Source organism: Bubalus bubalis, chromosome 2, assembly GCF_019923935.1.
Source record: "Bubalus bubalis isolate 160015118507 breed Murrah chromosome 2, NDDB_SH_1, whole genome shotgun sequence".
In the NCBI taxonomy this organism is placed as follows: domain Eukaryota; kingdom Metazoa; phylum Chordata; class Mammalia; order Artiodactyla; family Bovidae; genus Bubalus; species Bubalus bubalis.
Genome location: NC_059158.1, coordinates 7,670,629 through 7,697,871, shown reverse-complemented (window position 1 = coordinate 7,697,871; position 27,243 = coordinate 7,670,629). Strand labels below are relative to the sequence as shown.

Sequence of the window (27,243 nt, the reverse complement as noted above, 5' to 3'; positions counted from 1 at the left end):
CGAATTCTTAGAGTCAGAAAGTGCACTGGTAGACGCCAGGGGCCAGAGGTGGGGGGTGGAGATGGAGTGCTTAGTGGGAACAGAGTCTCAGGATGTTGTTGTTTAGTCTCTAAGTCGAGTCTGACTCTTTGCAGACTGATGGACTGTAGCCCATGAGGCTCCTCTGTCCCCGGGATTTCCCAGCACAAATACTGGATCGGGTTGCCATTTCCTTCCCTCGGGGATCTTCCCAACCCAGGGATGGAACCTGCGTCTCCTGCATTGGCAGGCAGATTCTTTACCACTGAGCCACCTGGGAAGCCCGAGTTTCAGTATTCAGTTCAGTTCAGTTCAGTCTCTCAGTCATGTCTGAGATTCTTTGCGACCCCATGGACTGCAGCACGTTGGGCCTCCCTGTCCATCACCAACTCCCAGAACTTGCTCAAACTCATGCCCATCGAGTCAGTGATACCATCCAACAATCTCATCCTCTGTTGTCCCCTTCTCCTCCCGCCTTCAATCTTTCCCAGCATCATGGTTTTTTCTAATGAGTCAGTTCTTTGCATCAGGTGGCCAAAGGATTGGAGTTTCAGCTTCAGCATCAGCCCTTCCAATGAATATTCAGGACTGATTTCCTTTAGGATGGACTTGTTCTATCTCCTTGCAGTCCAAGGGAGTCTCAAGAGTCTTCTTCAACACCACAGTTCAAAAGCATCGATTCTTCCACCCTCAGCTTTCTTTATAATCCAACTCTCACATCCATACATGACTACTGGAAAAACCATAGCTTTGACTATACAGACCTTTGTTGGCAAACTAGTGTCTCTGCTTTTAAATATGCTGTCTAGGTTGGTCATAGCTCTTCTTCCAAAGAGCAAGTATCTTTGAGTTTCAGTTTAGGAAGATGAAAAATTCAGGAGATGGATGATGGTGAGAGTTCACTAACAATATGAATGTACTTAGGGCCACCAACCGTATAGTGAAGTGTGGTTAAAATAACATGTTTGACATTATGCGACTTTTATCACAATACAAATAGGTAAGTAAATATACATTTTTTAAAAAAAAAAAGAACTTGAAGGTTCAAAGTCAAGACCCCCCATTTACCTGTTCCCACGTGGCCTTCCCCTACCAGGAGCAAATCTCGGCCTGGATGCCTCCTTCCATGACAGCTCCCACCTCACCCAATGACTTTGTCTTACTTCAGTCCAGTAGTCTGGCCCTTGCTCTTGGTCCTCCCATACTGCATTTTCCCCATCCATGCCCTCTCCCTGCCCTGGTGCTGCTTGCCTAATCAAATCCTGGCTTGACTCTATTGGAGAGGCTCTACGTCCAACTCACAGCCCTGACAATTCTAAGCCACCCCAGTCCTGCAGGGCAGAAACAAGGCTCTCCCTGGCTCAGGTTGCCCAATCCTCTAAGCATACAGCCAGCCCTGCCAAGTTTTAACCAGAGACTTACATTCCAAAGGAGAAACTTATAAATTCAAATGCTTTCCTAGAAACCAATGATGAGTCTTTTAATGCAGTCATATCATTTAAAGAAAACTCAAGCCTGCATTAATTTCATTTTTCATATAATTCGTACAAGGAGCCTGGACTCTGTATTTCCTATCCACCTTCTATTTGCATTCTCTGTTGCTCCCCTGTCCAAGTTTTAATGGCTCAGCTGGAATTGAGACCATATTTGCTCCTCATGTTTGTTTGAACACTTAGGTTCTGTAAAAATATTTGCCTCCCAAATTCCCCATGACAGACAGATGTCCTAGCTCATTGCTGTTGTTAAGTATCTTGGCAGGGAGAGAACTGGCTTCATATTTCAAAGAATCCCCTTTTCTACTAAAAAGTTTTGGTATCACTACACAAAGGCAGTTACAACATGCACTCAGAGTGGAGGCACCAGGACCCTCTTAAAAAGAAAAGGCAAAGCTTCATTTTCTCTCAAGGCCCGCTAATTAGCTCGGTGACCTCAAGCTTAACCTCTCCAGGCCTTGGTTTCCTCATTTGTAAATGGGGGATTGGTTTGATTTAAAAGGTTTCATCCAGCCACAACCTTCTCCTATTCTCTCAAGATAGATCATAGCAAAGGAAACCATAATTTGACTCTGGGCACAGGGATTTTTAGGAGAATATTACAAATCTACAAATAGAGTTTAAGATGGCATCAGTCTCCCTGTGCTAACAGAGTGCATGTCCATTATCTCCTGCTGTACTCTTTCGCTGAGTAATTGGAAAGAGCCTTGAGGGGTAAAGACTTGATGAGCCTCCAGGACAGCGGGGTTCATTCACATTTAGATTCCGAAAGTCAAAAACCACTGAAGCCAAGTCCTCTCACCAGGCAGGACCAGCAGCCGCCACCTCAGTTGAATCCATCTCAGTGTCGCATGAAATGAATACAAACACACGTTTTCATAAATGGACAAATGTGAGAAGGACCCCAGCTCTGCTCTTTCGTTCCTTGCTTTTTTCACTGGTAAGATGAACTTACCCCTTCTGTTGTAGCTACATTTGACATGCGTGCTCAGTTACTCAGTCCTGACTCTTTGTGACCCCCTGGACTGCAGGCTTCTCTGTCCATGGGATTTCCCAGGCAAGAATACTGGAGTGGGTTGCCATTTCCTGGTCCAACCTGCATCTCCCTTGTCTTCTGCATTGGTGGGGGGATTCTTTACCACTGAGCCACCAGGAAAACACTGACACCTTTACTGTTACTACTAAAGTTCTGGTCATAGCAAACACAAGCCCTTACAGAGTTCTCTGATTCATACCAGCGAGCTTTCACTCATGGAATCTTACAAAGTAGGAGCTATTATTAACCCCTTGAACAGACTGGGAATGGAGGAGAAAATGGCAACTCACTCCAAGATTCTTGCCCGGGGAAATCCCACGGACAGAGGAGCCTGGCTGGTGGGCTACAGTCCATGGGGTCCCAAAGAATCAGACATGGCTGAGTGAGCACACACGCAGAGATTGAGATACAGATTCCAACAGCATTTTTCTGCCTTACAACAATCATAAAACATTACTATGCAATTGGGGAAGAGATAATCCAACTCCCCTGATATATTCATGCCACTTTATAATTATTCAACAGTCTTAAGGATTTAACAGATATTTATTTTAAAATTTTTACTACTCTGTGAAATCATAGTATGAGTAGAATATTTGCATGTATAGATAAGTTTGATGAAGAACTATCTGCTTCAGCCCTTTAACATGTACCATTACCTTCTCATTAACATGCTTTCTACCTTTGACGGGCAGCCACCCAATCACTTGTTTCTTGAGTCAGGGCTGCACCCGGAACCTTAGTCCTGGAGGAGAGGGTGTGGCCAAGTGGCGGAGACAGAGTTGCCAGTCGTCTGATGACTCTTCCTGAGCCAGGCTGGGAGCTGATTATCAGAGCTACAACTTGCTTACTCTGTTCTTCTAGCCCTTGACTTCCCTGCACAGCTCTGAAACATCTCTGCCTTTAGGAAGGGGCAACTCCATGAAAAGGTCCCGGATCACTGTAACTACATCATGAGTCTAATAAAAGCCAAGGGGTGAGCTATAAAGCAGTTTGCTGCAGGAGCTTGGCCTGTTTCCTGGAGGTCTTTTGGCCTCTTCTCTCCCCTAATTCCCTGGATGCTGTATCTGTCACTCCATTGCTCCTATGGGCTCTTATTCAAACCCACAGGCTGTTTTTCTATGAACAAGCACTAATTGAGATCCAGGATGTCAGTTTCAGGCACCGATCAAAGGAAACTGCTCACCTTAGCCCTGTCCTGTTACAGAGTTCCAGTCACATAGGAAGATTTTGGGCTCATAATTCAGTCTTCAACCTCCACTCCTCCACATTCCTCTCTTCTAATGAAAAACAGTCTGGGGAGGGAAAAAAAACACATACATGACCAGCTGTATCTTCCTTTTGTCTACTGTCCTCTGTGAGCAAAAATACAGGTTTTCATTTCTTTCCATTAAATACATAGTTGTGTGCAAGGAGAATGGGTTGAAAGAAGCCTTATTATGTCCAAGAGTTCCTATTTCTTTAAAAATATTTGCTGTTAGGACTTAGAATCCTTTCTACCAACCATGGGTTCAGAGAGGTCAGGAAAAACATTCACTGCCGGTGATCCCGTTTATAAAGGGGTAGGGAAACTTTCCATATGGGGAAAAATGAGGCCAAGCAAAGAGGGAAAAAGGAAGCTTCCCCAACCAAAATAGAGAAAGGGCCCTACAAGAAACCAGGCAACAATATCTCAAAGAAAAGACACTCCATGGACTGTAGCCCACCAGGCTTCCCTGTCCATGGAATTCTCCAGGCAAAAATACTGAAGTGGGTAACCATTTCCTTCTCCAGGGGATCTTCCCAACCCAGGGATCGAACCTGGGTCTCCTGAACTGCAGGCAGATTCTTTACCATCTGAGCCACCAAGGAAGCCAAGATGGTCACATAAATAGATAATTAGAATAAAAATGTTTGGGGCTTCCCTGGTGGTTCAGTGCTGAAGTATCCACCTGCCAATGCAGGAGACATGGGTTCGATCCCTGGTCCGGAAAGATCCTACGTGCCCCAGAGCAACTAAGCCGTGTACCACAACTACCGAGACTGTACTCTACAGCCCAGGAGCCAAAAGTACTGAAGCCCGAGCAGGCTACAGCCCATGGTCCACAACATAAGAAGCTATTGCAATGAGAAGCCTGTGCACCACAAGTAGAGAAAAAGCCCACACACAGCAATGAAGACAGCACAGCCAAAAATAAATCAAAATTTTAAAAAAATAGAAATGTTTGGTATGAAGGAGGGTGTACATCATATGTGGAAACATAGATAAAGGAATGACTAACTCTGCTTAAAGAAACATTTCTGCTGAGTGTTCATTGCTATGTGTGGGTGTCACTGACCACCATGCTCAGAGATCTTAGCTTCATAGTACAAGCAGTCTGGCACCATCAAGGGATCCTCTTTCCCTCTCTTTCTGTCTGTCCTCCTCTCTCTCTCACCATCTCTCTCTTCCACCGCTGACAACTATCACTGCTAATTTAGGGCTTTTTTGAGAATTTCGGCACTGCTGAGTAACTTTGGCCATAGTGAGAGGGAAGGACAGGAGGAGGCTACTGCAGTCCTCCTTGTAAGAGCTGATGAAGGGAGCCTGGACCCCGGAAGTGAGAAGAGAGATGCAGGCCAGGAACGAGCCGGACCACCCTGTGCTCCTGGTCTCCTAGATTCCTCTCCCCTGGGGGCACCTGGCCCCTCGGCCCCGGGACCACAGTGGGCTCCTGGCTCCGCTGGGAACAGCCGCCAAGCCCCACTGCAGAGTGGCAGAAGCGCCTAGCTCTTTCTTTCACTCTGGCCCCGTGCAGAACCAGAACTCTCGCTAGGTCGGGATGTGGGGGACACCAGCATCCTTCTTGCAAACAACCTTCCATATGGCACATTATGAGGATGGAGCTAGCGGTCTGACTGACCTTTGAAATCGGTTTTAAGAATAAACAGTCCATCTCCCGGGCTCTCAGAAGCAACTTAAGTGTTGAGGACGCAGGAGTGCTGAGCACGAGAGCACTTTTTGTCGCAGCTCTGTAGGCACACTCCAGGCGCTCCCTTGCCTCGAACGCTAAGTGACTGGTCAGAGTTTCCAACAAGGCGGTGCAGTTATGCACAGATGAGAAGACACCCAGGCAGGCAGTCCCACAATTAGGAGTGGGCTGGCAATGGGGATGAGGGAGTGGGGCTTCTGCGAGAATGAGCGTGAGGGAGGGCTCAGATTTCTCGTACTCCGGAAGACAGATTCACCAAGGAAGGTGGGTGGTGAAAACCACGTGTCCCCACTTCACCCAGGAGGGTCCCCACCATCCCCAGCAACCTCCAAATAGGGAAGTACAGTTAAGTCAAGAAGGATGGCTGACCTCCCATATTCACTTCTTTTAAGCCTAAAACCTAGCACATTGCTGTTCGGTCGCTACATCATGTAGCGACCCTTTGTGACCCCATGAACTACAGCACGCCAGGCCTCCCTGTCCTCCACTATCTCCCGGAGCTCGCTCAAACTCATGTCCATTGAATCAGTGATGCCATCCAACCATCTTATCCTCTGTCAGCCCCTTCTGCTCTTGCCCTCAATCTTTCCCTCTTTTCCACTGAGTCAGCTCTTTGCACCAGGTGGCCAAAGTTTTGGAGCTTTAGCTTCAGCATCAGTCCTTCCAGTGAATATTCAGGACTGATAGATTTCATTTAGGATGGACTAGCTGGATCTCCTTGCAGTCCAAGGGACTTTCAAGAGTCTTCTCCAGCACCACAGTTCAAAAGCATCAAAAGCTTCTTGGTGCTCAATAAATGCCTCTGAGTGAATAAGAATAAGTGAATAAGAAGGTTCAACTACACAAGTGGTTTTCAAACTGGGCTTTCTCGAGGCACCAGGTTTTCCCAGAGAAGTTATAGGACCTGCTGTAAGGGAATGTGTGCTGGGGCCTGGCAGGGCCACTCCATCTGTACTCCTGTGACTGTCTGTATCTCCTCTGAATTCAAGCAAAGTCTTCTGCGGCCACCAGAGCTCAGCGAACTGACAGCCAGTGCACGCCAGCAAGTCGTGGTCACTGTGTTTTTAATTCAGTGATGACAAATAAAAACCAGCTCTCTTTCCTTACATTTGGGGAGAAAGGATTTCTAGAAATAGACCAGTTTAGGAGGGATGAGGCTGCCATGATGGGCTTTGCCCAGCTAGCTTTATAAATATTATTCTACCCCGGTCTCCAGTTCTTCAGACACTTGGGGATATAACTGTGGTTTAAGATGACCAGCTCTTGCCCACCCTCTGGCCCTAACGCTCCCTCCTCCCACAACCTCTCTAGGGGAGCTAGGCTTCCAACCCAGAATGATTTCATCACCACCAGGCAATCGGACCTGGATTTTTCTCCTCTTAGGATATCTCGCTAACTCGTCATTTCCATAATTAGCTTTAACGACCCTCTTCTTCTGTTTCTTTCCAAACAACACACATTCTCACTCTTTGTGGGGGTGGCAGACCTCCAAGCTTTTGGCAACTCTCCTGTTGACCGAGATCCCAGAGAATAATTCAGACGGTCAGCTGAGGGCATCTAAGACAGCTGTGTGAAGAATGAGGCTGGGATGAGGAGGAGGGGTTGGGGGAGGAGTAGAGGGGGAAGAGAACTGTAGAGTGGAAGAAGGACTCGGAGAACATTTACTCCAAGCCCCATTTCACAGATGGGAAAGCTGAGACCTAGACAGGTGAAGCAGCTCACAAGGTTGCCATGGGGAAGTCTTAGGGACATCAGATGATCAGAGCTGGTGCCGGGTTGAAACACAGACTATCCTTTGTTGGCTTAAGTGGTGAGCTGAGCCCTTTGTACTTTTCCAAGTGAAATGTGGCAGCAGCAAGGTCCAGATTTTTCTGGAAACTCCAGCTCATGTTTCAGCATCTAAGGCACTTAGTTGATCAGGCCTCTTCCGTAGATCTCCTAGCCACATCTTGCTGCTGGCTGCTTCTCAGCTCTCTCTGCCATGGTGCTCAAGGTCTCCATGACCCCGGGCCCATGGCAGAAGGAGCTGGGAACCCCGCAGTGTAGAGAAGGGCATTCTCCAGCACCCCAGACAGCTCCCCATGTTTCTCCAAGGGTCTCCTCTCTCCCACGTGCCTGAGCCTATCCTGCTTCGCACGTGTGATTTTGAACCTAACCTCTCATATGAATCTTAAATTACTGGGACATACAAGGACCATCCCCTGTGCACTGCCCAGGGGTTCTGAATCCTGACAGCCTCCAGCCTGGGATGAGTGCCCGGCCTAGGCTCGCTGAGGGACTCCAGGGGTACACTCCCTCAGGATACAAGGACCGAAACTACAGTAGCCGGAGGCCCCCAAGAGGAAAAGATGGAGAGAGGCAGGGCAGTGGGCGGAGAGGGTCCCAGGGAGGAAAAAGGAGAGCTTGTCACGTGCTTGACACAGTTGCTAAGTTCATAACTGAGCATTAAAGAGACACAAGCAATGAGAGCCTTAAGATTTTCCTGGAGAATAGAAAGGTGACTTGAGGTCTGTAAACTTAGAAAGAAGAATTTAGAAACCATGACTCCAATAAACTAAAGAGGTGGGGAGAGCAGGAATGAAGTAATTGGTCTGCTGGGAGCAAACAGCCTTGACAAGGGACAGTGGGGCGCCCGTTGTCCAGGGAGCCAAGGAGTTCAGCACCAAGATGATGCCTCCGGTGCGGATGACTGCCCAGGGCAGCCCAGACTTGGAAAGAGGTGCTCTTAATACCCTTTTCAGCAAAGGTGGCCATCCTTTCCCCAGATCACACACCTGACTGCATATGACATAGAAGAAAGAACACCAAGGAGAGTTCACAGTACATCGGGCTTTGCATTCATCACAAAGTAATAATATAATAGTAACAAGGTGTTATAAAGTGGTGAGTGCAGTGCAAGCCCATTTTGCTAAATGCAAACACACAGACACATACACAGCGCCCACATTTCCTAAACCACCTGGACCTCTAGGAAGAAATAGATAATTCCAGTTCTCAGTCTATCACTTATCAAGGAAAGAAAGATACATTGAAGACACCAGTGAGATAAATTGCATAAACCCAATTCTGACGTTAAAATATGATTACAGAAGATTTCTTAGCATCAGTTAATGATCAGAGTGGAACATTAGCACCCCAAAGAACTTTCCAGCCCAACCAAAGAATCCCCCAGGGTCCAAAGATAGTGGGGTTTACCTGTGTGACTGTTTAGGTAAGGAGGTTCAGCTCTTGTTTGCTCAGCGACACACCAGAACTGCCATCTCCAAATAAATGGCATCCTTCAAAGTAATCCCCATGGAAAATTATGCTCATTCTAACCATGCTGTCCTTGCTCAGATTATTTTGGGGGCTGTTCTTTTGCATCCCTCTTTATAACCAGTTTATCAGCCACAGGGGAAAAGCGGTTCCTTTTTCTGTGGTCTTCTTTAGAATTCATATTAAAAGAAAGAGGGATCAGGACACACAAGATGCCAGATGTGATGGAGAAAACACCCCAGACAGTGAGGTCTCTGAGGGCAACTGTAGGGCTTCCCCTGCTGCCTCGCAGAGTGCCCAGCAGACAGCTGGAAATTCATAGATAAAGCTGGAAAGAAAAAAAAAATACAATGAAGGTGGGAAAAAGTGAGGCAGCATTATGACAACATTATTGGCTCAAACGGTAAAGAATCTGCCTGAGATGCAGGAGCCTTGGGTTTGATCCCTGGGTCAGGAAGGAAATAGCAACCCACTCCAGTACTCTTGCCTGGAGAATCCCATGGACAGAGGAGCCTGGCAGGCTACAGTCCACGGGGTCGCAAAGAGTCAGACACGACTGAGCAGCTAAGCACACACATACGTGGTCAAATGGGTAATCGCAATACACCGTGCTCACCAGCTGCCTGGACCATCCAGGGTGCCTCCCTGTAGAGATCAGCCACCCCTATCGAAATTCAAAGGAAAATGCTCCTCTTTTCCTCCTCATTTCTAATGAAACCACAGAGTCAGGCCTTAACTAAAAATATTCTCAGTCTCAACGTCCATAACCACGTTTGGCACAAAGGCTGAGGGATGTGAGAACGGCCTTAATAGCCAAAGGCAGGCAGGTTCAAAACCACATGTTGCACACACAGGCCAAAGCCCATAGTCCGGACAGGCTCTCCCAGAGGCTGGAGCACGTGGTGGCCTGTCTGTCACTCCTGTGCCCTGCTCACGTCCAGGGTGTTGGGGCAGCATCAGGCAGGGACAGCCGGGTCAGCACGCACTGGCCCAATCTCCTGGCAAAGCAGACACAGGTCTGCAGAGGTGCCCCACTCTGCTCCTCCCTGACAGTCCATGCATTCAGCTCTCCAGGCTCGGGGCTACCAGCCTGGCCCAGCAGGAGCCAACAGCGCTCCCTGACTTTTTCTCTCAAAGAAAAGATGTTTCAGAAATGAGCCCCTCCCTGGGGTGGACTCACGAGTGTTAGGGATGGAGAAGAGGCTGATCTTCGTCCAGACAATCAAGCCCCACTGCTATCCTTCAGTGCCCCAGAACATGAAAGGAAAAAAAAAAAACCACTTTCTTCCTCCTCCATTCAAACACTTTAAATAAAACAATGACCTGCAGTGTGCCCGCCAGAAAAGCCAACATGGTGCACGTGGGCCCATGAGCTGACCTCTGCAGGCTTTTCCCACCCCTCAGGCATGCAGGACTGAAAGAATTTTTTTGGCCAGGGCTGGAAGCTTTTGGGATATGAGCCTGCCACCCAGCCCCCCAAAGCTGAGAAGCCACTCAGGACTCGTCCTGGCCATTTACAGAGCAAGCATTTGCTGCTGCCTGCCTTCTATTCGGTTCCTAATCTTCTTGGTGTCCAGTGTCCCTTTCCTCGAAATATCCCACTAAAGCACTCACTGATAACTAAGGTAGAAGATTCCCATTTGAAAAGTAGACTCATACTGGGCTTCCCAGGTGGCGTTAGTGGTAAAGAATCACCTGCCAATGCAGGAGATGTGGGTTCAATCCCTGGGTCGGGAGGATCCCTTGGAGGAGGGCATGGCAGCCCACTCCAGTATTCTTGCCTGGAGAGTCCCATGGACAGAGGAGCCTGGCGGGCTACAGTCCATGGGGTCGCATGGAGTCGGACATGACTAAGCGCACGGGCACACACACACACACACACACACATGTATTGGAAAACTCTCATACTTAAAGGAAGACAGCTCTGATGAGGAGGCGATCAGTGTGGAAGGGGTAGGTGAAGGCAGGACTCCTTCTGCCTGATTTCCCTAAGAATCACACGGTGGTAGTTGTCACTTAGAAGAGCCACTCGAAAGGCTGGTGCTGTCTACACTCTACAAGGGTCTGTGTACAAAGATTATACATAATAACAGCCTCACCTGAGAGATCCTGGGGTACATCAGCATCCTTTTTTATAAAGCACCTGAGGAGAAGAGAGAGGGAGGAGAAGTAAGAGAGAGAGAGGGAGAATGAGAAAGAGAAAAGTGTTTAGCAAATGGTTTCAAGACCTTCTGTTTCCCAGCCACTCTGCTGAGCCCTGATCCTAGGCGCAGAGAAGATAAAGGACGGATGCTGGCAAGAACTCATGAAACAGAAGCAGATACTGATCAGCAACATGTCCCAGCTCTTACGAAACCAATCGGATCAGGGACACATGGACAGAAAACCCGCCCCTAACCTGGGATTTCAAAGAAGTTTCCCCACGGGGACTTTTCTCACATTAAAAGTACACACTTGGCTTGGCTTCCAATAATTTAGTGCTGGAGATTTCTCCCACCTGGCCGGCCTCCATTGGCGCTCTTCACAGAGCAGTGGTCTGTGCATCACGCCCCTCTAGGTGGAAAGCACCCCCGTTCACCTGTGGAGGACTGACTATCTTGCCTGGCCTGCAAGCTTCCAGCCCATGAAGGAGCCTGATTCCTGTGTCAGGGGCCAAAGCCATTTGGGGTAGAGAAAGCAAAATTTTGCTGAATCTCACAAACCACTTCTCAACAATGTCATCCTAGAGGCAAGGGTAGAAACCCAGGTTTTGTGGACCCTGAAGCTCAGACAATCTGGGGAACCTCTTTAAGAAAATGCATATGAAAAGATTCTTTCCATAAATTGTCAAAGGCTTATTATTTATGAACATATTGTCTGGGTCCTTTGTAGAAACGAGTGCCTTTGCACATGGCGGAGGGGGTGGGGCGGGATGCCCAGAGCTCAAGCTTCATGGACTTCGTGGTAAACCCACCTTTGCTCAGGGGCCAAGAAATGGTCTTTCTCTGGAGGAAAGAATTAGGATCCATCCCACCTCCTGCAACTTAGCCATCTTTGAACTGCAAAGGCAGAGCGGCAGGTTGCCTCAGACAGAGAGAAGCCTCCTCTGCCTGTTCCCTTAGGCCTCCAGAAAGATTCCAAGCTATTTTTGGAGCACAAGCTTTCTTCAGCCTTTCAGTTTGGCCTCTTGAAATTTTCACATCCAAGCAAATTACAGTACTGGGTGGAAACAAAGTAGCTATCCTATTGGTTTTTGTTGTTGCTATTCTAATGAGCCAAGGTCAGAAGATATTAATTTTTAAGCAACATATCAAAAATATTTGCCCTTATTGCTTTTCTTTCTTTCTTTTTGGAGATTAAAAAGGTCAGAGGTTCAAACATCTTGCATTAATGGGCAGCACTGCACTAACTTGTTTTCCTCTAACAGACAGTATTATTTAAGATTCAGAAAAAGGAGTCTCTCAAGCAGTTGGACATTGATAACTGTTGTCTTCATCCTTATTATAGTTCTTGTGCCTATTACTAATACATATTAACAATAGTAATAACCACTCTTTCCCTAAGATTTCACAAGTGAACAGTGAATTGTTGTTTTTGTTGTTAAGTCGTTCAGTCGTGTCTGACTCTAGCGACCCCGTGGACTGTAGCCCGCCAGGGTCCTCTCTGTCCATGGGACTTCCCACACAAGAATACTGGAGTGGGTTGCTGTTTTCTTTGCCAGTATAATGAATGAATTCATCAAATAACAGTCTAGGCAGTATTTAGGAAACCAATTATACTGGTGATGCCAGCCTAGCTGAGTTTTTCACTCCAAATCCCCACCCATGTGACCTCCCCTGGTTTTCCAGGCCATGAGGCACTTTCTCCTTTAAAATTCAGCCTGGGCCTTCCCAGGTGGTGCAGTGATTAAAAAAAAAAAAAAAATTTCTGCCTGTCAATGCAGGAGACCTGGGTTCCATCCTTAGGTGGCGAAGATCCCCAGGAGGAAGAAATGGCAACCCACTCTAGTATTCCTGCCTAGAGAATCCCATGGACAGAGGACCCTGGCCCGCTACAGTCCGTGAAGTTGCAAAAGAGTCTGACACAACTGAAGCAACCAAACAACAGGAAGAAGGAAAAATCTCAGGCTGCACTTAGCAGTCTAAAGTGCTCCATTAAGACTTTCTCATTTTTACAAAAAAATGACTTCTTTCCCCTTTTAAACAATCAAGTTACAAAATACTTTTGTAAAAATAGCATTAACATCAAACCAGGTCTTATGAAGCAACCCGTACTGGCTTAGCAAAGGCCTAAAGTAACTTCTTAGCCTACCATGGCTCTTTTAACTTTTCAACACTTGGCTTAAACGTTAATGACCTATTGTCTGATTTTTATGGACTTTTAAATACTATTGCCAACTCTTCTGGAAGAGATCAGATTTTGTCAGCAATTCAGGCATGAAAATTAGAATTTGAAAACAAATAAAAAAGACCCAGTAAGCTCATGAGACTTCTACTCAAAATAGTTCCCACTCTCCTACAAAGCCGAGCGTGCTCTCCTTCTACAACCATATGTACATTCACGACCAGATGCGTTTTCTTTAGGACTGGAGTAATCATGTATAATTTAGATAAGATGACTTCGTGCAAATAATATCTGAGTCACAGGGCCATGAATTTGAACTCCATGCCACCCAGGTGGGATGGGAATTCTGAGTAGTCATAGGAAAGAATTGTAGAGATAATTAAGAATTTTAAAAAGAGCCATAGCTTGGAAAAAAATGAGAAAACTTTTCAGGCTTCCCTTGTGGCTCAGCTGGTAAAGAATCTGCCTGCAATGCAGGAGAACGGGGTTTGATCCCTTGGTTGGGAAGTTGCCTTGGAGAAGGGAAAGGCTACCCACTCCAGTATTCTGGCCTGGAGAATGCCATGGACTGTATATGTATGGTCCATATACAGAGAGTCAGACATGACTGAGGGACTTTCACTTTCTATAGTGAGTTCAGTACAAAGGACTTGTTTAGTCACTCAGTCGTGTCCTACTCTTTGTGACCCCATGGCCTGTAGCCCACCAGCCTCCTCTGTCCATGGGATTCTCCAAGCAAGAATCCTGGAGTGGGTTGCCATTTCCTCCCCCAGGGGTGTGAGGTAAAATGAGGTCATAGGATGAGCCAGGCTTCAATATGACTGTTATCCTCACAAGAAGAGGAGATGAACACACAGACAGCTGCAAGATGGTGTGCGGACGTGGGGAGGACAGCCATCTGCAGAACACGGGGAGAGGCCCAAGGAGAAGCCGGTGATGCCAACACCTTGATCTTGGACTTTCAGCCTCCAGCACGGAGAAGAAATACACTTCTATTGTTTAAGCCACCCCGTCTGTGGAACTTTGCTCTGGAGCCCTAGGAGACTAATACACCTTCCATCAAGACCAACGTCTTAAGACACACCTGAGGATGCTCACGGCGGTGGGACAATGCCTCTCTGGTTTACTCTGCATCGAGGTTCCGGCGGCCTCGGGTAAGCTCTCACTGGCCCCTTGAAAATCCAGGAGAGAGGGTGTAAATCTGCCCTTGGAGCCGTACCCATGTCCATATCTGCAGCAGGTCTCCAAGGTGAGCAGCCTCCGGCATGGTGGAACAATATGGGTAAAGGAAGGGCTTCCCAGGTGGCACTGGTGCTAAAGAACCTGCCTGCCAGTGCTGGAGACTCAAGGGGGTGGGAAGATCCCCTGGAGAAGCAAATGGCAACCCACTCCAGTATTCTTGCCTGGAGAATCCCCCGGACAGAGGAGCCTGATGGGCCCTACTCCATGGGGTTGCAAAGAGTCGGACACGACTAAGCCCAAACACACACACTCAGGGCCAAACCCAGTGCCTGCCCTACAGGACACTCAGTCAGGGTTTCTGGAATGAGTAAATGGCTCAGGATCAACTCTTCTGGAATTGAAACGTTCCAGGTGGTCTCACTTGGAGAGCGACTCTTGTCTGAGTGGCTGCCAGCAATCTTGCTCTGTCTCAAGAGGCTATAAATGCATAGCAGCAGGAGTAATCCGTCCAGGGGAACAGCCCTCTGGGGAGAGGAGGGGGCTGACCCGTCTCAGTTTGCTCTCTTCTACCCTCAGCGCAGCTGCCTTAGGCCAGTCAGTGCTTAATTAGTGTTAATATCTCTTTTGATAGTATTATCCTATGAGCCGGTACCACAGAATCCGTGTTTAGTAATAACACCAATGCGGTCCAAGAATTTTTCCCTTAGGTATTCACCGCTCCAGGACTGATTCCATTTAATTCTTCCCCATGTCTGTTAATGGTCTCCGCCTTCTCCCAAAGCTCAGACTCAAGTCCTTGGAGTTAGAGATGATTCTTCCTAATCCTGGAATCCCTAAATTCCATCAGGAACAAGATCTTTTCCATCTGACCCTTCCCTGCATCTCCTATCTCTCCCTCTCCAGGCTCAGCACCATCATAACCCAGCCCACACCTCGTGGCAGAGGAATCCTCACTGAGCCACCCGCCTCTAACCTCTCCACGCCATTGTATGACATCATATGACACCTGTGTCAAGCCTCGGAAACTCTTTCAAGGAGCCCTGGCTAGGCAATTAAGAAGGTTAGTCCTAGTTATTTTATGCCTGGTTGCAATAACTAAGAAGTTTGCAAGAGCAGAGGCATTCTAGGCTAGTAAAATTTCTGGAAAGAGCTGCTGCGTTAACCTATAGTCATTGCTGTGGGGTCTTCTGGAATCATAAACTCCATTTCCAGATGCTACTATGCAAAACAGGCTTCCTCGGTGACTCAGGGGTAAAGAATCTGCCTGCCAGTGCAGGAGACCCAGCTTTGATCCCTAGGTCAGGAAGATTCGCTGGAGAAGGGAATGGCAACTCGCTCCAGGATTATTGCCTGGGAAATCCCATGGACAGAGGAGCCTGGCGGGCTACAGTCCACGGCGTCGCAAGAGAGTTGGACACGACTTAGCTACTAAACAATAGCACTATATAAAATACACATGACCGGGTTCACCTTAGGTGGTGGAACACAAGAACTCAGCTTTTACAACACAGCAGAGTTCGTATGTAAACTGTTAATTATACGATCTTTCCTGTTTGTTTAGTTTTACAAGGATGCTTATATGATGAGGTGGGGTTAGTGGGTGGGAGGCGACATGTGGAGGCCAGAGGATCATGGGGAGAGAGGACGGCTCCCAGAAACCCAGAGCAAGCGCCAAGAACTACAGCGCTAACCTTCGCCCTACATGGTTCAGTGGCTTGTGGGCTGGAAGCAGGAGGGTGACATCTGTGATTGAGTCCATGTGAGCTGCTTGACCTCCCCAGTTTCATGCTCCAATGGGCGCGATGTGGGGCTGAGTCCAGCCAACAGAACAGGGAGTGCAGAGCAGGGAACATTGACGGAATAAACATCCGTATGTTCTTCTCCGGATGCTAATTACAGAAAGCCTATGTTCCTACGGGCTGTATCATGGTAAACTTTCTCCTTATGGAAATTTTTTTATAACAAATCAATCTGTTTGGTTTGGTTAACTTTGGAAGGACGACTTCCTGAACATTGACACAGGAAAGACACCTGCTTCTGGCCTGAATTCTCCCTGAGCCCACGTACCTGCCTGTGTCATGGAAGTTTCTGCATCTGAGAGTCCCGTAACAGCCTGTGGCTGACCCTGAATCAGGCCCTAGGATCTCCAGGCTAGACATGTAGCCGGGGGTTGGAATTAATAAAGGACTTGAGAAAAACAGGAATTGTTTATCTTGTTAATTGTTGCAAGTTTAGGCAGATGCAAACCATCCCTGACGGGTCCACTCAGATCTCTGAATCCTGAGTTTATTCCCTCTCTCTGCCTCTCCCCAACCCTAGCAAAGCTTTGACTAACATGTCCCTGTGGACACCTGTAACCTAAGAATCCTAATAGCTGAAACTTGGGGGAAACACACAGAAAGGCATTTCCAAGTGCATCTGGCTTACATCATCCAGAAAGAAGGATCAGAGCTCTTCTTACTGAGTCAAATCTGCCTCCTCCCCTGGCAAATGGAAAAATATTCGGACTGACGGAGAACGTCTTTCAGCACATAGATCTATGATTTTAAAATATTGCTCTTTTAAACATTGTTCAACTGCTACTGCTAACACGTATTAACATGTCTTCATATAATTAATTGACTGATTACCTATTTTAATTGACTCTGGTAAATACACAAAATGCATGGGCTGGTGACAGTGGTATGCTGGCAAACTAGGTCTTCAGGGGAAAAAAAAAAAGGAGAGCTCTGATTTGTAGTTTTTGGAGATTTTCATGGTATAAATAGCTCTGCCATAGGCAGTTTCAAGCTGTATGCCTAACATTACTGAACCACCAAGCCATGGACTGGGGAAGACACAGGCTCAGGCCAGCCCCAGCACTCCACCTGTAGTGTACCCTAAGAAATGCCAAGATTGGCTTAAACCAGTTTAAATTCCTCTATTATGGCTTTGTTTTCCATTTTTCTCCTTTTTTTTGCACTTAGTCATGTCCAACTCTTTGCGACCCCATGGACTGTAGACCAGCAGGATCCTCTGTCCATGGGGATTCTCCAGGCAAGAATACTGGAGTGGGTTGCCATGCCCTCCTCCAGGGGATCTTCCCAACCCAGGAATCGAACCCAGATCTCCCGCATTGCAGGTGGATTGTTTACCATCTGAGCCACCAGGGAAGCCCATTTTTCCCCTTAGGATACAAAAAAACTCGTGGCAGTTGCTATTAGAAAATAGGCAGACACATATTTTGAAACAGAGCTTCCATGAGAGTGGAGAATAAGGGGTAAAAATACTGAAGCCAGGTTGGGGTCCAGGCACCTGGCTCTTGCCCAGCAGGTCAGAGTGTAATGGAAGTAGTGAGACCATGGCATCCTCCTCATCACTTCAAGCCACTTATTCTCTTACCTACTGGCGTAGAACATGCTGGCGGCAGCTCCATTTCCATCAAATTCTTACTGAGCTTTGTGCCAGGAACTCAGCTCAACTCACGGCCCACGACAGACATTCAATAAAAGTAAGCCAAATATGAATGTATTCTATATAACAAGGTCTTGAATTACAGCCATCAGAACACTCAAATAGTTTCTGTTTTGAACAAAGTTAAGCAGACACAACAGGCTGTTGGCCAATTAAGTGGGGGATGGAAGTAATCAGAGATATACCAGAAAGCAAGACGAACACTGACCTCCCTAATGGTGCCTGGATTCATGCTGCTGATGTGTTGAAGCCCTGGGTTAGACCAAGTTTACCAACAGCAGAGAGTTTCTGGGAAATCTATAAATATACTTTCTTCAGGGAATGTAACTCTAGTTATTAAAAACCACTTGCGGGAACAGCATCTCTACTAAGAAGTAGAGGTTCCTGAACACCAACATAAAATGGAAGCAGTGCTAATAGACCATAACACTTGTACAATTAACCTTCCCTGGAGGCTCAGCGATAAAGAAAGCCCCTGCAAGGCAGGAGATGCGGGTTCAGTCCCGGGGTGGGGATGATCTCCTGGAGGAGGAAATGGCAACCCACTCCAGTATTCTTGCCTGGAGAAGTCCATGGACAGAGGAGCCTGGTGGGCTATAGTCCCTCATGGGGTCGCAAAGAGTTGGACATGACTTAGCAACTGAACAACCACAACGAAGGTCTGTCAAAAGCGTGGTTCTGCCTCTCCATCTCTGAGACATCTGGGGGAATTGTTAAGGGAGTTGATTCCAAGCAGCTCAAACCACAGGCAATACGTAAAATCCCACCTCAGCTGGTCGAGCACACTGAAAGGTCACGATCTCAGTAGTTTTGTCTTTCAGGCTGTGGCAGACAGAATAAAGTCCCCTAAAGATGTCCGCGTCTTAATCCCCAGAGCTATGTGCGACCTTACCCAAGGCAACAGGGTTCTGCAGATGTGATTAAGTTAAGGCTGTAATCACCAGGGCTCTTACGAGGGAGATACAGGAGGGTCAGAATCAGAGGAGATGTGATGATGGAAACGAAGGTCAGAGAGATTCAGCTGTGAGCCACGGAGTGCTGGCAACTTCGAGAAGCTGAAAGGGGCAAAGGAAGGACGCTCCCTGGGACGTCCAGGAGGAACCGGCCCTGCTAACACTTGGGCATCAGTCTAAATGAGACAGGTTTGGACTTCTGATCTCCAGAACCATTAGATGACAAACTGCTGCTCTACATCACTACATTTGTGTTAATTTGTTATACAGGCAACAAGAAACCAATATACACAAAGAGACACGGATCATGAGTCCTAGAAGGGGAGCAGCCCTTTCTCTCCTAACCTCCACACGTAAGAAGAAAAGATGCGATCTCCTTGGCATACGACTGTGTCCCTTCCTCAGATGAAGTTTCTTCAGAGCAGGAAAATGAAAGTGCAAGTGTTAGTCACTCAGCTGTGTCTGACTCTTTGCGATCCCATGAACTGTAAGCCTGCCACGCCAGCAGCCTGCCAAGCCTGCTCCTCTGTCCATGGGATTTTCCGGGCAAGAATACTGGAGTGGGTAATTATTGCCTTCTGCAAGGGATCTTCCTGACCCAGGGATCAAACCCAGTCTCCTGAATTGCAGGCAGATTCCTCACTCTCTGAGCCACAAGAGAAGCCCTGTGCAGGAAAGCTCTGGTCACTAATGGGCCCTGAACCTTTCAAGAACACAAATAAAACTTAAATCAGGGAATATAAAGGGACAAAGGCAAGCAGGTGGAGGGTCAGTGTGTAAAAATGCTATAAACTATCAGAACTGTTCAACTCAGGTGGTGTATGCATATATGTACTTCTTTTAATTTTAAAAAGGTTCAGGGCAATGATATTTTAAGTGGATCAAGGAAGCTAAGTGAAGGATTTTCCAAACAAATGTTAGAGAAGAATTGGAAATTGATGACCTCAACTGGATTTTGGCCTAGTCCTCCAAGAAGGAATGAAAGCTCCAGCTTAGAACATGTTACGGATGTTGTAAAGCAATTGGAAACTCTTTGTTAGGAAACAATCCCCTTCTCGCAGGAGTCCTAGAGCTCTTTCACGACCTCATGGGGAGTGTTCCTTGGGTCTCCTGGCCCCACCCACGGACTGCGAGCCACATTTGTAAACTCCAGAAGAACACGGGTCATTGGAGAGTGTCTTACGTATTCTATGGGGTTGGCAGGGAGACCTGAAGAAATCCGAAAGGAAAGCAGAGTGTGGCCGACACCCTGGACTCCCATTTGGTTTGGGTTGTCTGTCCTATTTCTCGGAAGGCCCCCTGCTGTCTTCTCTTTGAGCAACATGCTTTTCACACAGAGCTGCTACTTTAAATGGAAGGCCTTTCCGTGGGCTCCCTCTAACATGTTTTCATTGTGCTAACTCAGAAAGCATATGGAAAAGTAATCATTAACAATGATTTTCATTTGATATCTATGTAAACCTATATGCCTCCTTGGGGCTCAGACGGTAAAGAGTCTGCCTGCAGTGCAGGAGACTGGGGTTCGATCCCTGCGTCGGGAAGATCCCCTGGAGAAGACAATGGCAACCCATTCCAGTAATCTTGCCTGGAAAATCCCATGGATGGAGGAGCCTGGGAGGTACAGTCTATGGGGTCACAAAGAGCCGGACACGACTGAGCGACTTCACTTTCACATTTTTTTTCAAACCTATACACAAAAGGATCAAATGCTATTCATTTTATTTCTTTACAAGCATATTTGACCCAGGGATCGAATTCCCACCCCCTGCACATCTTCTGCATTGCAAGCGGATTCTTCCCACCAGGGAAGCCCATTGCGTCTCCACTGCTGCTGCTGCTGCTAAGTCACTTCAGTCGTGTCCAACTCTGTGCAACCCCAAAGATGGCAGCCCACCAGGCTCCCCCATCCCTGGGATTCTCCAGGCAAGAACACTGGAGTGGGTTGCCATTGCCTTCTCCAATGCATGAAAGTGAAAAGTGAAAGTGAAGTTGCTCAGTTGCGTCCGACTCAGCGACCCCGTGGACTGCAGCCTACCAGGCTCCTCCACCCATGGGATTTTCCAGGCAAGAGGACTGGAGTGGGGTTCTGTCTCCACAATTCCAGCCAAAGAAAGGCACTTGCCCATCATGGGGGTTTCCCTCCTTGCTGAGCTGACAGGGAAAACCGCAAACATATACGCACAGGAGTATCTTGGGTAGGATATAAGTAGAATTGGTTACCAGTGTGTACTTTCATGGGTGGGATTAGAAAAGCCATAGGGAAACTCCCAATTATTTGTTCATGGTAAGTGGGGTGATATGAAGGGTGCGTTCCCTTTTTTTGTTTGTTTCATTTGGGCTTTTTTCCCCAAATACATTTCTTTCAACAGAAAATAACATTTCCCTTTTGATTGAAAAGGTGGTAACATCACAGAGCAGAAAATGGGTCAAGTTCTGATAGTGCTCCCTGAGTTTCCTGAATTGGGTCTACTCTTCTTAGAACAGAACTGTCCTGGACTCTTGCAGTGAATGGCGGGTCTATCTCCTGGACGTATAGGACAGGGTGGCTCTCTTTCAGGAATTCTAGCACAGAGCTTCTCAACCTGGAATGTGCTAATGAATCACCCCGGGGTCTTATTAAAGGGCAGGTCTCATTCGGTCATTCCAGGGTGGGGTTGAGATTCAGCGTTTCAAACCAGCCCCCAAAGGATGTTGCTGCTGCTGCTTGCTGGTCCATGGACCAGCTGTGGGTAGCCAGGGCCCAGACCGCTGCCAGACAAGGTAGCAAGCCAGGCGATCTGATTTAGGGATGAGAACACAGAGCAAACTAGCAAGTCAGAAGCTTCCCAAAGTTAGGACCAAGGAACACCCAAGATCCTTGGGCCAAGAGTGGATTCCAGAACAGGATCAATCAGGAGTGGTCGAGGGCCAGGGCCCCTGAGGCTGGAGGCAGTTGACTGATGCCCACTGATGTCATCGCTGGAACACCCAGGAAGTGCTACCACCAGGAGAGCTAAGTTTAAACATCGGCCCCCCATTTCTTTACTGGCTTTTACCATAAATGGAAAGGCTTTCCCTGGGAAGTCCCCAGGGATCTTACACTGCAGTGTGGTTACTGCTGTTATCGCTGATATTACAGTAAGTAACAGCCAGTGATGCCAGTAAGCTGGAATGTTTGTTCCAAACACCGGAATGTCCAGTTCTTTGTGATGATTCTTTAAGGAGAGCCTCTGGTATTTTGAAATCGACACACTTATGAAAAAACGTAAATACTAGGTGGCCAGCCAGAATCCGAGGGAATTTCCCACCCTGAACTGCACATGCCAAAGCTGGCCAGAACACTTGGTGGCGTTTTCCTTTTTATTGCTGGCACCGAAACAATACAAGCATCATAGTGTACGCAGGAGATAGGGTACACCCGCTAACCAAACAAAAGACCCAAACGGGCTTTGTGCTAGGACTCTCCGTTCTGCGGCCGAGGAGCTCCTGAAGGATTTCTACCTGCAAGTCCTTGGAGTGCAAATTGGATTCCTTCAAGCCCCCAGTGGGCTTTTCCCTATAACCAGGACTTCAGTGAGGACATGACTCCTGGCATTGCCTGCGTCGTTGTTGTTTTAGTTGTTTAGTTGCTAAGTCCTGCCCAACTCTTCTGCAACCCCATGGACTATAGCCCACCAGGCTCCTCTGTCTACAGGATTCTCCAGGCAAGAATACTGGAGAGGGTTGCCATTCCCTTCTCCAGGGGATTTTCCCGACCCAGAGATTGAGTCTGTGTCTCCTGTACTGCAGGTGGATTCTCTAGTGCTGAGTCACCAGGGAAGCCCATTGTGTGAGTGTGTGAGTGTGTGTGCATGCTAAGGCTTCAATTGTGTCTGACTCTGCGACCCTACAGACTGTAGTCCACCAGACTCCTCTGTCCATGGGATTCTCCAGGCAAGAATATGGAGTGGGTTGCCATGGCCTCCTCCAGGGGATCTTCTTAACCTAGGGAGTGAACCCAAGACTCTTAAGGTCTCCTGCCTTGGCAGATGGGCTCTTTACTAAGAACACCACCTGGGACCTTACGAGGGTCTTATTTCTGAAATGGTATCATCCTACCAGACTGAGGAAGCTCCTTAAATTTCTTTATCAAGTGCTAGCAGGTCTCACTGAAGGCCTAGAAAGAATTTAAAGGACATCCCCCTTTCTTTGGGGTTCCCCTGCTCCGACTGGTACCACTTAAAAGTGAAAAAAGCCCCAGAGCTTTAGAAAATATTTGGCAAGAACAAAATTCCTTCTAGACATTAAGATAAATTCCATGCTTATTTTTCTCTTAAATGCTGAAGGTTTCACAGGCTTTCTATAGACTGAGTCTGCAGCCTGAGGGCAGATACGAATGGGGCTTTCCCAGGGGGCTGCCAAAGCAGGAGACATAAGAAACTCAAGTTCAATCCCTGGGTGGGAAAGTTCCCTGGAGGAGGAAATGGCAACCCACTCCAGTATTCTTGCTGGGAAATCCCATGGACAGAGGAGCCTGGAGGGCTACGGTCCATAGGATTGCACAGTCGGACACAATTGAAGTGACTTAGCACACGGTACACGTGCAGACGCGGACGAACACGCCTTCGGCTGCGTCTCAGCGCCCACGTCCGCACGGTGTGGTCAGTAAGGCCGCTGCGCCCCAGTTGCGTTCGCGGGCTTCCAGCTGTGTTCCCTGGGCCTGCCTTGCCCTCTGCTCCGCACGTTCCTGGCACATCTGCTGGTTTTTCCGTCTCAGGCCCGTGGAAGAACATAAACATTTCTCCTTTTCTGAACGAGACTTGCAGGGAGTGTGTGAGTATCTAACTTCCTAGAAACCAGGGCTGTTTTCTCTTGCCAGGCGCCACCGCCGGGCCTTCCTGTGCAGGAGGTCATTTCAATGAGGACTCGGAGCTTCGTCAACGGAGAAAAGGTCACTCTCAGACAGGATGTAGGGAAGACGCCCTGAGTGAGCCTTGCTGGGCTAGAGACGCCGAGGGGACCAAGAATGTGGGCCAGTCCCCCAGGAAGTTATTCATGAGCCTGCACTGCATGATAAACAGCCAACCAAAGTCTTTTCCAAACAGCGAAAATCACAATGCTCCGAATTCCAGAAAATCCTCAAACAATGGCTGCACATTCCTTTTCCTCTATTTGCTTATTTGTGCACCGAATGCTTTCAGATAGACCAGCATCTGGGGTCCTGCCTTGGGCTTCGGGGCAGGAATGAAGTGGGAGAGAAACGGGCAGGGTGGTGGCCGAGCTCGCCAGTGCTGCCCCTCCTCTCGGAGCGTGTGGGTCTCGCTCCCCACGCCAGCCCCGGAGCTCAGAACCACTCTGCTCCCACGAGCCGCCTCGAAGCCTCTTTAAGCCTCATCAGCAGGACGGGGGGCAAAGGCAGGGACACGCTTCTGTGGTTCATGTCACCACAAGATGTAAATGGATCAGTTTAGAAAGTTCTTCCTGAGGAAACCAAAAGACTATTTGGGGAACTAGAAATTTCCTGTATATCCACCTGACTTGAAAGAGTTAGCAAAACTCCTCTGATATATATATTTTCAATTAAATTATAACATACACTTGATTACATATGTACACATACATAGATGTATATAATTATAAAATAATATCCTGAATATTATTTATTGCCATTGTTCAGTCACTAAGTCATGTCTGACTCTGTGACCCCATGGACTGCAGCACGCCAGGCTTCTCTGGCCTTCACTATCTCCCTGAGTTTGCTCAAACTCATGTCCATTGAGTCAATGATGCCATCCAACCATCTCATTCTGTGTTGTCCCCTTCTCCTCTTGCCCTCAATTTTTCCCAGCATCAGGGTCTTTTCTAATGAGTCAAATCTTTGCAGCAGGTAACCAAGGTATTGGAGCTTCAGCTTCAGCAACAGTCCTTCCACTGAATATTCAGGGTTGATTTTCTTTAGGATGGACTGGTTTGATCTCTTTGCTGTCCAAGGGACTCTCAAGAGTCTTCTCCAGCAACACAGTTTGAAAGCGTCAATTCTTTGGCTCTCAGCCTTCTTTTTGGTCCAGCTTTCACATCCGTACATGACCACTGGAAAAACCGTTGACTAGATGGATCTTTGTTGGCAAAGTGATGTCTCTGCTTTTTAATTCGCTATCTAGGTTGGTCATAGCTATTCTTCCAAGGAGCAAGTGTCTTTTACTTTCATGGCTGCAGTCAGACGTTCACATTGATTTTGAAGCCCAAGAAAATGAAATCCAACACTGTTTCCGCATTTTCCCCATGTATTATTTTATAGATAAATAAAAATATTTGTAGAAAATAAACTGTGATGCTTCAGACAATGATACGTCATTATCCCAATATTTGTTTATTGGCAAGTATTTATTCTTCACAGGAAGGAATAGAAACACTCGTTTGTCATTTTCCTTATTCAGTAAAGTTCACTTGGAAATTTTGTTAGCGTCGTCCCTTCCCTGCTCCACCTGCACACCAGATGTCCCTTCACCTGCTCTATTTTTTCTACAGTATTTATAACTTCTAATGCACCATGTGATTTATTGTTTATTGCTTACCATATGTCTTCTGCACTCCCCTTCCACCCTTATAATGTAAATTTTCAAGACAACAATGTTTGTTGTTGTTTCTTTATGTATCCCAATCACAGAATAGCGATTGGCATAACTAAGACCCTCAAAATTAATTTTCGAATGAATTAATAACTACTTCTGCCTCATCTCCCCTGATTCAAAAGCATCAACCAACACTTCTGGTCACTGTGAATCTAAATGGAAGGCTGGGGAGGTATTGGGGTGGGAGGTACTTTCTGAAGGATGGATGACCAACTCAGTTCAGTTCAGTTCAGTTCAGTCACTCAGTCGTGTCCAACTCTTTGCGACCCCATGAATTGCAGCACGCCAGGCCTCCCTGTCCATCACCAACTCCCGGAGTTCACTCAGACTCACGTCCATCGAGTCAGTGATGCCATCCAGCCATCTCATCCTCTGTCGTCCCCTTTTCCTCCTGCCCCCAATCCCTTCCAGCATCAGAGTCTTTTCCAATGAGTCAACTCTTCACATGAGGTGGCCAAAGTACTGGAGTTTCCGCTTTAGCATCAGTCCTTCCAAAGAACACCCAGGGCTGATCTTCAGAATGGACTGGTTGGATCTCCTTGCAGTCCAAGGGACTTTCAAGAGTCTTCTCCAACACCACAGTTCAAAAGCATCAATTCTTTGGCGCTCAGCTTTCTTCACAGCCCAACTCTCACATCCATACATGACCACTGGAAAAACCATAGCCTTGACTAGACGGACCTTTGTTGGCAAAGTAATGTCTCTGTTTTTTAATATACTGTCTAGGTTGTTCCAAGGAGTAAGCGTCTTTTAATTTCATGGCTGCAATCACCATCTGCAGTGACAACTCACAGGCACACAATTAAGATTCAACAAAAGAGGCGTTGGGGTGGGCGTGGAACAAATGGGTTAGATTTTAATAGGCCCAAGGGAAGAAGCTGGGACCCCCCCGGAACGAAACGCAGAAATAAGCCCCCAGAAAGCCTGTGGGGCCCCCACTCAGGTAGCTTTGAAGCCAGTCATCTGAGGGGCCGGTTCCCAGACCGCCTACTTGTGCTTGCGGGGCTCAGGCTTCGCAGAAAGACCCTTATAAGCCTCCCCTGCTCTCTTTTTCTGAGATTCTGTGAATTTCTCAGTCCATCCCAGTGGCAGGAATTCACACCACATCAAACCTCCTGATGATGCTGGTAACACGACTGGTGTGAAAAGGACTCCAGACGTGGATCCAAGAGAGACGGAAGAGGGTGAGGCTGAGCACTCTGGGGAAAGAGCCAGGGGCGGCTGGCTTTGCTCTGCTCACTTGCTCTGGTTTCTACCAGACACACATCAATCCTGCAGAGCTTTCAGCAAGCCTTTTCCTGGCAGCATTCAGATTATTCCTGAAATCAACACGATGCATTTTTCAGCTCCTTCCGGAGACTGTGATATGGGGGTGGAGGTCTTAAAGGAGACAAGGGGCTCAGTGCTTGAACTCAGTCACAAGACTGGGTCCATGAGGAGTAAAACAGAGTGTCTTTGGGGCTGAGACCTTAATTCCATCCATGCCACCCACCTGCCCAGCCCATAACTGATGCAATTGCATTATCTAGTCTCTGCATTCCCTAGGTTCGCCGTCTGGTGGCGCTAGTGGTATAGAACCCCGCCTGCCAATGTAGGAGACATAAGAGATGCAGATTTGATCCCTGGGTCAGGAAGACCCCCTGGAGAAGGAATTGGCAACCCACTCCAGTATTCTTGCCTGGGAAATCCCATGGACAGAGGAGCCTGGAGGGCTACAGTCCATAGGGTCACAGAGTCGGACATGACTGAAGCAACTGAGCACACACAATGAGATCCTTAAACCACCCTTGGGTTCTCTAGATAAGAGGCACCTCTATGATGTTGAAGATGGGGATTCATTCAGTGTCACAAAGAGGCATGTAAGGGCCTCTTTCGGCATTTCTGGGCAGAGTGGAGCATGCTATATATTTCATGTCTTTAAGACAGCAATCTCATAAAGAATGAGGATCATTCTTAATTAAATCATAGATCACCATCCCAACAATGAAA

General features: G+C 47.5%; 1 protein-coding gene across 2 annotated transcripts in view; it reads right to left on the bottom strand.

The window, feature by feature from the left end:
• Positions 1–27,243, bottom strand: part of TMEM170B (transmembrane protein 170B) — a 128,050-nt gene that overhangs the window by 39,125 nt on the left and 61,682 nt on the right. Inside the window, exon 3 of one of the 2 annotated variants that reach the window (XR_003103789.3) lies at positions 3,734–3,842. Coding sequence is in view for 1 of the 2 variants with exons in the window: in XM_025265728.3 (XP_025121513.1) it covers positions 3,784–3,842 (59 nt within the window). In the remaining variant the exon portion in view is untranslated. Of the gene's footprint in view, positions 1–3,074; positions 3,843–27,243 lie in introns of those variants that run through there. The other variant, XM_025265728.3, reaches the window with a different exon arrangement.